The sequence below is a fragment of the Oncorhynchus gorbuscha genome, unplaced genomic scaffold (genome assembly GCF_021184085.1).
Source record: "Oncorhynchus gorbuscha isolate QuinsamMale2020 ecotype Even-year unplaced genomic scaffold, OgorEven_v1.0 Un_scaffold_1670, whole genome shotgun sequence".
Lineage (NCBI taxonomy): Eukaryota > Metazoa > Chordata > Actinopteri > Salmoniformes > Salmonidae > Oncorhynchus > Oncorhynchus gorbuscha.
Genome location: NW_025746384.1, coordinates 27,338 through 40,625, shown reverse-complemented (window position 1 = coordinate 40,625; position 13,288 = coordinate 27,338). Strand labels below are relative to the sequence as shown.

Sequence of the window (13,288 nt, the reverse complement as noted above, 5' to 3'; positions counted from 1 at the left end):
GAACTCCACGTAGCCACATGGAAGTCCATTGTTTCTTTGTATTTTCACCCTGTGAATTATTCTTCCTGAGGAGTCAGGGGCACCTTGAACAAGCTATACCCCTTGGTGATAAGGCTCAGTTCGGGACACACAACCTTGCGAAAAACCGTCCAGTCTTCAAGCCCGTAGTCCACTCCTAAAGTCTGGTCTGTATATTATTCTCCTTCGGCTACCGTATAGAGGTTCACTCTACAGGCCAGGTAATCAAACCGATACCCCGATTGATGTTCATTAGACATCAGCACTTGATCTTTCAGCGTAGTTGCGGGCAGTATTTGGGTTCTATACACACTTAGAAACCGTTTTTTTTGGCGCATCATATATTGTGGCTTGATACTTGGCCCTTTCTCGATGTTTCAACCGAGGTCCTGCTTCCGTTGTTACAGTCATCACAGCTTTGCCACTGATCACAAAATCCATGCTGATTTAAAAAATCTTGTTCTGGGCTTTATTTATAAGGCGTCTGCCAACCCCAATACCCCAGGACATTCGTGTTTCATAGACAACAACCCTAAGGTCAATAAAACAGGAGGTGGGGGGGTCAAACTCTATGAAATGGTCATCCCCCCCAGTTCAAAGAGGTCACTAGACATCAATCATCATGACAACTTCAAAGGAATTATATACATATTGTCGCACTCACTCCAAGGCGTGAGAACAGGATGAACATATATGGGCATAACCACGTGATCACTTCCCGCCAGGATGTCCTTACCGGATGCCCAAATATGGGAATGCACACGTCATCCGGACATAGGGTCATAAATAAAATGTTTGACGTGCGCCGTCTACTTTATTCTCTCTCACACCAAAACTGACAAGGTGCACACTGATCAGTAAAGAGAGACTAACATTCTATAATGCTCCCTTTCCTCTGCATTGTTCTCTCACAGTGAGAAACTATAGGATTACAATAGTGTTCTACACTTTCTTCATTTGAATTTGATCAAATTCAACGTTGCCAATTATTTAATGACATGAGAATTAAGTGGAGTGTCTAATCTTAGCTGGTCTGAGAGAACTGATGAGGCCTGTCCTTTATGTATACATTTGTGTCTTTTTAAATGACCCAATCTGTAGAACCTCTTCCCACAGTCAGTGCAGTGATAAGGCTTCTCTGAAGTGTGTATCCGTTGGTGTGTTTTTACATTTCCCAATTGGGAAAAACTCTTGCCACATTGAGAGCGGAAATAAGGCTTCTCTCCTTTGTCCGGACGAGAGAAACTTGCCCCACAGTCAGAAAAGGAGTCAGGCTTCTCTTACTCCTGAGAGAAACTCTTTTCAAAGTCAGAGCAGGAGTAAGGCTTCTCTCCTTTGTGTATACGTTCATGTTGTTTTAAGGTGCCCAGGTGAGAGAAATTCTTTCCACAGTCAGGGCAGAAGGCTTCTCTCCTGTGTGTATGCGTTCATGTTGTTTTAAGGTGCCCAGGTGAGAGAAATTCTTTCCACAGCCAGAGCAGGAGAAAGGCTTCTCTCCTGTGTGTATACGTTCATGTTTTTGTAAGGTGCATGGTCGAGAGAAACTCTTTCCACAGTAAGAGCAGGAGTAAGGCTTCTCTCCCGTGTGTATACGTTCATGTTTTTGTAAAGTGCCCAGTCGAGAGAAACTCTTTCCACAGTAAGAGCAGCAGTAAGGCTTCTTTCCTGTGTGTATATGTTCATGTTGTTTTAAGGTGCCCAGTCGAGAGAAAATTGCCCCACAGTCAGAGCAGGAGTAAGGCTTCTCTCCTGTGTGTATACGTTCATGGTCTTTTAAGTTGCCCAGTTGAGAGAAACTTGCTCCACAGTCAGAGCAGGAGAAAGGCTTCTCTGCTCTGTGTGTTCCATGATGAACTTTTAGCGCAGTTGGCGTTTTGAAGCATTTTACACAGTCAGAGCAAGAGTAAAGTTTTTCTCCTGTGTGTAAACTCTCATGTATTTTTAGGTGGCCCTGTTGAGAGAAACTCTTTCCACAGTAAGAGCAGGAGTAAGGCTTCTCTCCTGTGTGTATACGTTCATGGTTTTTTAAGGTGCCCAGTCGAGAGAAACTTGCCCCACAGTCAGAGCAGGAGTAAGGCTTCTCTCCTGTGTGTATACGTTCATGGTTTTTTAAGGTGCACAGTCGAGAGAAAATTGCCCCACAGTCAGAGCAGGAGTAAGGCTTCTCTCCTGTGTGTATACGTTCATGGTCTTTTAAGTTGCCCAGTTGAGAGAAACTTGCTCCACAGTCAGAGCAGGAGTAAGGCTTCTCTTTTGTGTGTATACGTTCATGCCGCTTTAAGGTGTACCGATGAGAGAAACTCGCCCCACATTCAGAGCAGGAGTAAGGCTTCTCTCCTGTGTGTGTTTTTAGGTGTATTTTTAGCTTTGATAGAAATGGGAAAATCTCCTCACAATGTGTGCAGTGGTGAGACATCTTTGCTCTGTGATCTTCCTGCTGATGCTCTCTGGATGTAGAGAATGTCTCAACATGGTCTCCTGTGTGAACAACATCAGAACAACCAGTCAATTGATGTGATATACATGTCAATCAAATGTATTTTATGAAGCTCTTTTTACACAAGAAACCAACCCCAAATCCCCAAAGAGCAAGCAATGCAGATGTAGAAGCACAGTAGCCACGAAAAACTCCCTAGAAAGCAGGAACCTTGGAAGAAACAGAGAGGAACCAGGCCCAAAGGGGTGGCCGGTCCTCTTCTGTCTGTACCGGGTGACATATGTATTCATATCAGGAGCCTGTACAATACAGGGGAATAAAACTATTCTAAAAGTGGGTAAGAGATGAAAGCTAAAAAAAGGGGATTGTCATCCTCTACTCACTATAACAAGGGATAGTAACGACACAGACTCACTTCATAGAACTTTAAAACACTGGCAGTTGGTCTATTTCACTTCATTAGTCTACTCTCTGATAACTCCAGATAGCTCAGTTAATAAAACAAATGCTGGAAATACTGGTGTCAAACCATGCACATCTCAGTAGCATGAAATAACATCTACCTTCTCATTGAAACAGTTCATCATGAAACAGTTCTACTGCAACTTTTCATACACAGTGGGAAGTTGGAATGAACAACAAACTTAGATAGATAGAACCTGCTCTTACCATGAGAAACAGATTCCCCAACCTTCTCCTCCTCTTCTTCATCTTTAATGTTGACATTCAGCTCCAGTGTTTGACTGCAGTCTTCCAGCTTCACTGATGCCATCTCTGGATCCTGCAGTGCAAACTGGGCTCCACTGTCACAATCAGGACCCAGTGACTGTAGGTTTGGACTCAGTGTGGAAGGAGAGAGGCAGGCTGGGTTTGTCATTACTGTTGATGTTACTGGCCTCAGACTTAATTCTAGTCCTGTAGTAACAAGGAGAAACAGAAACGAATGTTATTGTCTTGACAGTTCTGGCACTTTCTTTATTCTCTAAAAATATATTATATGTTCAATTATCTAATTCAGTGCTTGACTTGGACTGAAATGGGTGCTGGTGCTGTTTATATTTAGGCACAGGAGCTCCACAATACTGTTGAGCTAATATTCTATAAGAGGAACTGCCACGACTTCCGCCGAAGTCGATCCCTCTCCTTGTTCGGGCGACGCTCGGCTGTCGACGTCACCGGTCTTCTAGTCATCACCGATCCATTACATGTTCAGTATTTAACCCTCTGTTTCTGATAGAGGAATTCTTAATCCCTTTATGTTTTATTGCCAAAACCAATTAAATTCGCACTCATTTCTAATTCATGATAAGTTGTAAGTTTATCATTTGCATGAATTAGCAAGAGACCAGTCTTAAAAAACAAGTTCAGCATTTATTCTTGATGAGTACTAAATGCTCACACACATTACCACAGGTTATAAACTGAAAATGACGTCAGCGTTTTCCAAACGTTCAGTTTCACAAACAGAGGGCCCCTCTAATTCTCAAGCCTCCGCGTTATCAGCACGAAGTCAAGGCCAGTCAGCATAAATCAACATTCCCGACCATTTTGGAGATGGCCCGTTCCCACCACCTGGAGATTTGTACAACTGAATGAACTTAAAGAACAGACCTTCATTGTTACTTAACTTCCTGACTACATTATATACAATTGTGAAAGGGAGCAAGAGGGACAGTACATTATAGCATTTGGACTAGTCAGTTTCTGATTGGAATGTATACATAATTAGTCATTTCAAACATATTTTCCTCTATCAGTTTCCCACATGTATGTGTGCGTGTTAGTTCTATGTTGATGGCTGTATCTGATGGCTGGTATTTTGTTGCCGGGCTAAGTATCGCCCTCGTCTCCTGCCTCTCGGGGAAGGACCTGGAGTGGCCAACGCCTTATGTGGGGGAAGAAGAAGCTTGTTGGACCACTTCGGGATTTCACCCACCGCTTCCGGGCAGTCTTTGACCATCCGCCTGAGGGAACGTCTCGTACACCTGAGGCAGGGGACGAGGAGCGCACAGGAGTTTGTGATGAAATGACAGGGCCCTGATCGAGTCTGCGCGAGGACATCCGTCGGGAGTTGGACTGCAGGGACACCACTCTCACATTCAACCAGCTGGTGGACCTGTCCATCCGGCTGGATAACGTGCTGGCTACCCGCGGACATCCAGATCGGGGTCTGTCAATTCCATCCCCCAGCACCACCGCCCATGGAGCTGGGAGGTGCTGCACTTAGGGCGACCGGAGGCGGGGCCATTCCATGCACCATCTGTGGTCGCAGAGGGCACACTGCCGGTCGGTGCTGGGGAGGTTCCTCTGGGAGTCGAGGCAGCAGGCGCGAGGACGTCTGTCGGGACACTCTCGTGTCAACCCAGGTGAGTAGGGGTTTCCATCGGTGCTACTACAGTGGAAAGCCTAGACCAGGTCTCCACCGTGCGCATCCCCTCTGAATATACCGATTTGACTCAATTACCACCCCATCGGCGGGGGGGGGGATTGTGCGATAAATCTCCTGGTAGACGCAGCACTTCCCAGGAGTCACGTGTATCCCCTGTCGCAAGAGGAGACGGCGGCTATGGAAACATATGTTTCCGAATCTCTGGGGCAGAGATACATTCGGCCCTCCACTTCACCTGCCTCCTCAAGTTTATTTTCGTGAAGAAGGATAGAGGTGTATTGACTGAGGCATTAACCAAATCACTGTGAGGTATTTTGTTGCCGGGCTTTGTATCTATGCCAGTTTATTCGTGGTACTGGTATATTTCACGGACCGTTGTATTGTTTCTATACCCGTGTTTTTTCGTGTATTAAATACCTTGTCCACGCATCTCAACTCTCCTGCGCCTGACTCCTTTTCACCAGTTATCCAAAGCCTTGACAGGAACATGAGCTCAAACAGTAGACATTTGAGGTGCCGGTTCTCTGCTCCAGTGAGCTCCTGTCCAAGTCAAGCACTGATCTCATTTCAGGATCAGGTAGCTAAGCATTGACAACAAAACATTCATATCACACAAAGTACACACTTTAAAATTAGTCTACACAAAGTAAGTGCACTTAAACTAAAGTAGATTTCCCCAATTCACATAAATGGCAAAAAAACATTTAGTATAAGTTTAGTTAACCTGGTCTTCACTGTATTATTTTAATCAAAAACCAATTGTATTTTCTGTTCACACCATAGTAACATTTATAGATAAAGATAGAAACAACTGAAGGTGTCTCAATATTAGTACACATGTAGAAAACTGATGATCATTACATTAAGCTTCAAAACTGGAGTGTGACCATGAAATGGTCTCTCTGCACCAGCACTGAAATCTGTTGGAGCAGACAGAGTGGACAGCTCCATTTTACCAGCTCGTGAATTTGACACAAAATGAATAACATGCTAAACAAACTCAGAAAGCTCAAATACTTGTATTCTTTATTAAAACTACATTGAGGAAATTATGTACATTTATTCAGACAAACCAAAAGCTTCTAGCTATGTGACTTGTAAAATAGTTGATCACAATCACTCGGTTCCACACAAAAATAAAACATCAAACCTTTACCAAACGTGATAATACCTTAACGGGATTACAACCCTAAAAAGTTAACGGGATCGATATGACAACTGCGGAATGGATCCCAGCCTGCGACCCAAAACAATGACGTCGTAAAAGAGGCAAACGAAGCGGTATTCTGGTCAGGCTCCGGAGACGGGTACATCGCACACCACTCCCTAGTACCTTGACAACAAGGTTGATGAAATCCGAGCAAGGGTAGCATTCCAGAGAGACATCAGAGACTGTAACGTTTTTTGCTACGCGGAAACATGGCTCAATAGAGACACGCTAACGGAGTCGGTGCAGCCAGCTGGTTTCTTCACGCATCGCGCCAACAGAAACAAACATCTTTCTGGTAAGAAGAGGGGCGGGGGCGTATGCCTTACGATTAACGAGACGTGGTGTGATCACAACAACATACAGGAACTCAAGTCCTTCTGTTCACCTGACTAATCGCTGCAGCTGTTCATAGTCCATCGGTATATAGCCCACCCAATTTACCTACCTCATCCCCATATTGTTTTTATTTATTTACTTTTTTGCACACCAGTATCTCTACCTGCACATGAACATCTGATCATTTTTCACTCCAGTGTTAATCTGCAAAATTGTAATTATTCGCCTCCCTCCTCATGCCTTTTGCACACAATGTATATAGACTCTTTTTTTCTACTGTGTTATTAACTCTGTTGCTGTCTGTTCACACTGCTATGCTTTATCTTGGCCGGGTCACAGTTGTAAATGAGAACTTGTTCTCAACTAGCCTACCTGGTTAAATAAAGGTGAAATAAAAAAATGAAATGAGAATTCCTCACAATCAAATGTCGACCACATTATCTACCAAGGGAATTCGATTATAATCACAGCCGTATATATTCCCCCCCAAGCAGACACATCGATGGCCCTGAACAAACTTTATTTGACTCTTTGCAAACTTGAAACCACAAATCCTGAGGCTGCATTCATTGTAGCTGGGGACTTTTAACAAGGCTAATCTGAAAACAAGACTCTCTAAATTGTATCAGCATATCGATTGCGCAACCAGGGCTGGTAAAACCTTGGATCATTGCTATTCTAACTTCCGCGACGCATATAAGGCCCTCCCCTGCCCTCCTTTCAGGAAAAACTGACCACGACTCCATTTTGTTGCTCCCTGCCTACAGACAGAAACTAAAACAAGAAGCTCCCGCGCTCAGGTCTGTTCAACGCTGGTCCGACCAATCTGATTCCACGCTTCAAGACTGCTTCGATCACGTGGACTGGGATATGTTCCGCATTGCTTCCTACAACAACATTGACGAATACGCTGATTCGGTGAGCGAGTATATTAGAAAGTGCATTGACGATCCCATAGCAACGGTTAAAACATTCCCAAACCAGAAACCGTGGATTGATGGCAGCATCCGCGTGACACTGAAAGCACAAACCACTGCTTTTAACCAGGGCAAGGTGACCGGAAACATGACTGAATACAAACAGTGTAGCTATTCCCTCCGCAAGGCAATCAAACAAGCTAAGCGTCAGTGTAGAGACAAAGTAGAGTCACAATTCAACGGCTCAGACACAAGAGGTATATGGCAGGGTCTACAGTCAATCACGGATTACAAAAAGAAAACCAGCCCTGTCACGGACCAGGATGTCTTGCTCCCCGACAGACTAAATAACTTTTTTGCCCGCTTTGAGGACAATACAGTGCCACTGACACGGCCCGCAACCAAAACCTGCTGACACTCCTTCACTGCAGCCGATGTGAGTAAAACATTTAAACGTGTTAACCCTCGCAAGGCTGCAGGCCCAGACGGCATCCCCAGCCACGTCCTCAGGGCATGCGCAGACCAGCTGGCTGGTGTGTTTACGGACATATTCAATCCATCCTTAACCCAGTCTGCTGTTGCCACATGCTTCAAGAGGGTCACCATTGTCCTGGTTCCCAAGAAAGCTAAGGTAACTGAGCTAAACGACTATCGCCCCGTAGCAATCACTTCCGTCATCATGAAGTGCTTTGAGAGACTAGTCAAGGACCATATCAACCGTAAAAATGGTCTCTCCTGCTGCACCCTCACTGCCTGCACTGAAGTCCGTTGACGCAGACCGACTGGGCACCGCCATTTAACCAGCTTGAGAATATTCCCTTTCATGGAGATCTATGGACAAATCCGTTGACCTCATGGCTTGGATTTTGCCCTGACATGCACTGTAAACTGTGGGACCTTACATAGACAGGTGTGTACCTTCACAAATCATGTCCAATCAATTGAATTTACCACAGGTGGACAACAATCAAGTTGAAGAAATATCTCAAGGATGATCAATGGAAACAGGATGCACCTGAGCTCAATGTTAAGTCTCATCGCAAAGGATTTGAATACTTACATAAATAAGGTATTACTGTTTTTTATTTTTTTATTTTAGAAAATGTGAAAACATTTCCAAAACCGGTGTTTGCTTGGTTATTATGGGATATTGTGTGTAGATTGATGAGGATTATTTTATTTAATCCATATTAAAATGAGGCTGTAACAAAAACAAAACGTGGGAAAAGTCAAGGGGTCTAAATTCTTTCTGAATGGGAGAGGGGATACCTAGTCAGTTGTACAACTGAATGTATTCAACTGAAGTGTGTCTTCCACATTTAACCCAACCTCTGAATCAGAGAGGTGCGGGGAGCTGCCATAATGGACACCCGTGTCTCTAGCGCCCGGGGTTCAGTGTGTTAACTGCCGTGTTCAGGGGCAGAATGACATATTTTTTAACTTGTCAGCTCAAGGATTCGATCCAGCAACCTTTCGGTTACTGGCCCAACGTTCTAACCACTAGGCTACCAGTACGTATTCATTTTAGTAGGCTGTGCAATACAACAGGAGAATAAAAAACTAGATAAGTATCTCATAAGTCTTGAAAAGTATGACCTATATCATCCTCCACTCACTATCACAAGGGTTAGAAACTACAGACTTCATAGAACTTTAAAACTGGCAGTTTGTCTACTTCACTTCTTTAGTCTCCTCTCTGATCACTCCAGATAGCTCAGTAAATAAAACAAATGCTGACAATACTGATGTCAAACCATGCAAGTGTCAGTAGCATGAAATAACATCTACCTTCTCATTGAAACAGTTCATCATGAAACAGTTCTACTGCAACTTTTCATACACATTGGGAAGTTGGAATGAACAACAAACTTAGATAGATAGAACCTGCTCTTACCATGAGAAACAGATTCCCCAACCTTCTCCTCCTCTTCTTCATCTTTAATGTTGACATTCAGCTCCAGTGTTTGACTGCAGTCTTCCAGCTTCACTGATGCCATCTCTGGATCCTGCAGTGCAAACTGGGCTCCACTGTCACAATCAGGACCCAGTGACTGTAGGTTTGGAGTCCGTGTGGAAGGAGAGAGGCAGGCTGGGTTTGTCGTCACTGTTGATGTTACCGGCGTCATACCTGAGTCGGCAAGTAGTAGAAGAGAAAGACACAAAAGATATTTTCTTGACCGTTCTGGCACCTTCTTTATTCTTTATTAAATATGTTACATTTGTTCTTGTTCAATTATCTAATTCAGTGCTCGACTTGGACTGAAATAGTTGCCGATACTCATTTTGGGTGCCGGTACCGTTTATATTTAGGTGCAGGAGCTTCATAATACATTTGAGCTGAAACTTAACCTGTAGTAGAAAAATGCATAAATTACTCAAAAACCGTTTAGTACAAGGTTACGGTTTGTTTTAGGCAGCACTATGTGCTATTTCCTTAATAACCTTGTATTACATTTACATTACATTTAAGTCATTTAGCAGACGCTCTTATCCAGAGCGACTTACAAATTGGATTCACGGTTTTACTTCAAAAACACAACACAGCAGTGCAACTGTGAAATTGTCTCCCTCTGCAGATGAAGTTAGTTTGACGCAGAACGAGAGGCGCCGCCATTTTACCAGCTTGAGAATATTTCTTTTCATGGGGCTCTACGGACAATTCCTTCGACCTCATGGCTTGGTTTTTGCTCTGACATGCACTGTCAAATGTGGGACCTTATATAGCCAGGTGTGTGCGCCTTTCCAAATCATGTCCAATCAACTGAATTTACCACAGGTTGACAACAATCAAGTTGTAGAAACATCTCAAGGATGATCAATGGAAACAAGATCCACCCGAGCTCAATGTCGAGTCTCATAGCCAAGGGTCTGAATACTTATGTAAATAAGGTATCTGTTTTTAATGTTTTATAAATGTGAAAACATTTCTAAAAACCTGTGTTTGCTTTGTCATTATGGGGTATTGTGTGTAGATTGATGAGGAACGTTTCTTATTTAACCCATTTTAAATAAGGCTGTAACGTAACAAGATGTGGAAAAGGTCAAGGTGCCTGAATACTTTCTGAATGCACTGTATAGTCTGGTACTGTATGTATTCATATCAGTAGGCTGGTACTGTATGTATTCATATCAGTAGGCGGGTACTGTATGTATTCATATCAGCAGGTTGGTACTGTATGTATTCATATCAGTAGGCTGGTACTGTATGTATTCATATCAGTAGGCTGGTACTGTATGTATTCATATCAGTAGGCTGGTACTGTATGTATTCATATCAGTAGGCTGGTACTGTATGTATTCATATCAGTAGGCGGGTAGTGTATGTATTCATATCAGTAGGCGGGTACTGTATGTATTCATATCAGTAGGCGGGTAGTGTATGTATTCATATCAGTAGGTGGGTAGTGTATGTATTCATATCAGTAGGCTGATACTGTATGTATTCATTTGAGCAGGCTGTGCAATACAAAAGGGAATAAAACTAATCTAAAAGTATCTCATAAATCTCATCTCATAAATCCTCCACTCACTATCACAAGAGTTAGAAACTACAGACTAATTTCATATAACTTTAAAACACTGGCAGTTTGTCTATTTCACTTCTTTAGTCTACTCTCTGATCACTCCAGACAGCCCAGTGAATAAAACAAATACTGGCAATACTGGTGTCAAACCATGCAAGTCTCAGTAGCATGAAATAACATCTACCTTCTCATTGAAACAGTTCATCATGAAACAGTTCTACTGCAACTTTTCATACACAGTGGGAAGTTGGAATGAAACAAACTTAGATAGAACCTTCTCTTACCATGAGAAACAGGTTTCCCAATCTTCTCCTCCTCTTCTTCATCTTTAATGTTGACATTCAGCTCCAGTGTTTGACTGCAGTCTTCCAGCTTCACTGATGCCATCTCTGGATCCTGCAGTGCAAACTGGGCTCCACTGTCACAATCAGGACCCAGTGACTGTAGGTTTGGAGTCAGTGTGGAAGGAGAGAGGAGGCCTGGGTTTGTCCTCACTGTTGATGTTACAGGCCTCAGGCTTAATCTGAGTCAGCCAGTAGTAATAGAGAGAAACAGATACAAAAGTTAGTCTTGACAGTTCTGGCACATTCTTAATTCTCTAAAAATATGGTTTATATTTAGGTGCAGGAGCTCCACAATACTGTTGAACTAATATTCTATAAGAGGAACATGAGATCAAACAGTAGACATTTGAGGTGATGGTACTCAGCTCCAGTGAGTTCCTGTCCAAGTCAAGCACTGATCTCATTTCAATAGATCTGGTAACTAAGCATTGAGAACAAAACACGAATTCATTCACATTAGGCAAAGTATACACTTTAAATTAGGCTACACAACTCTAAACGCACTTAATCTATAGTAGATTTCCCGAATTCCCATAAATGACTCAAAAAAATGTAGTACAAGGTTGCATGCAGTATGTTGTAGGCAGCACGATGTACTATTTTCCTGAATAACATTGTCACTGTATTATTCCAATCAAAAAGTATTTCCGTTCACACCATAGTAACATTTATAGATAAAGATAACTTAATGTGTCTGAATATTAGTACACATGTAGAAAACTGATAATCATTACAAATTAGCTCCAAAACAGTAGTGGAACCGTAAAATTGTCTCTCTGCTGCACCCTCACTGCCTGCACTGTAGTCCGTTGATGCAGACCGAGGGGGAACCGCCATTTTACCAGCTCGTGAATTTTAACGTTACACAAAACCAAAAACGTCATGTTAAAAGAACACATAAATCTCAAATTATTTGATCCTTAATGAGATTACCTTGACGAGATACATCCACTCAGACAAACCCAGAGTATCTATGTCAATTGTAAAAAATAAAAAGTGATCACGTTCACTCACGCGGTTTGGCACATTTTTTTCTCTACAAAACTTCATAATAACTTGACGTATTTGTTACCTAGCATGTTATTACATGTTCTTTAGATATTATAACGTGCTATTACATACCAGTAGTAATACATTTGAAACGTACACAAAAGTTGTGGTCTCGACTGCAGAATTCTGGCGTGTCCTTTATTGTGAAGAATGATGTGCGCCTGCGTGGAACTTACTGTTTCCCAACCCCCAGTTTCTAAACCCAGAGACGCAAACAACGCGAGACTTCAGAGAACGCTTGTGATGCGGACCAAGCCTGGGTTTGAGAAGTCAATGAGAGAAGTGAACCATTTTGATAATTTTGCAGTGGTTAATGGGGATCCTAATAAATAACAAAAATATTCCGTCGGTACACACTTGAAACATGGCCATTATTTTATCAATTTCATAACTGCAGTGGTTTATTCACAATCGCTCTCACTGCGTATCTTACATATCGCAGCATCACATGAGTAGGCAGACACTCTTCACTCTTCCAACGAAACTCCAGATATAACACATTTTATCGGTGCCCTGCTCCAAAAAACAATGCTCTCTCCTTCTGCCCTTCTGAGACGCATGAAATCAAAACCACTACTGGTCACTCTGACTCTACCTTTCCTAATGCCTCCTTTACCATCTTCCTGACCTCAAATGATCTCCCAACAATACATAATTGTTGATGAATCGCGCTCCATAAGAAAGCGATGTTCATTTACAACTTGTGGCCTGTTCGATCCATTTTTCGTCGTCTCCGTCTTCCATTCAATTCATTCTTACCAGTTTTACTCAACTTGGAGCCACCAGACTCGAACAGCACTTCGGCTTCGCCATATTTCCCTCCCCAAAACCAGACACACCACGCTACCGACTAACTCCTGCATGTAGAATCCTGCATTGAAAAAAGCCAACATCTACAGGTTAAATGGGAATTTACATTTACATTACATTTAAGTCATTTAGCAGACGCTCTTATCCAGAGCGACTTACAAATTGGTGCATTCACCTTATGACATCCAGTGGAACAGCCACTTTACAATAGTGCATCTAAATCTTTTAAGGGGGGGGGGGTAGAAGGATTACT

General features: G+C 42.7%; 1 protein-coding gene across 1 annotated transcript; it reads right to left on the bottom strand.

The window, feature by feature from the left end:
* Positions 1-669: 669 nt before the first annotated feature.
* LOC124023657 (gastrula zinc finger protein XlCGF26.1-like) lies at positions 670-12,351 on the bottom strand. Its single transcript, XM_046338013.1, has 4 exons — positions 12,298-12,351; positions 12,109-12,146; positions 11,116-11,354; positions 670-2,496 (listed from the first exon to the last, which is right to left on the bottom strand). The coding sequence occupies exons 3-4, from the start codon at positions 11,216-11,218 to the stop codon at positions 1,376-1,378; spliced, it is 1,224 nt and encodes a 407-aa protein (XP_046193969.1). The 5' UTR covers positions 11,219-11,354; positions 12,109-12,146; positions 12,298-12,351; the 3' UTR covers positions 670-1,375.
* Positions 12,352-13,288: the final 937 nt, after the last annotated feature.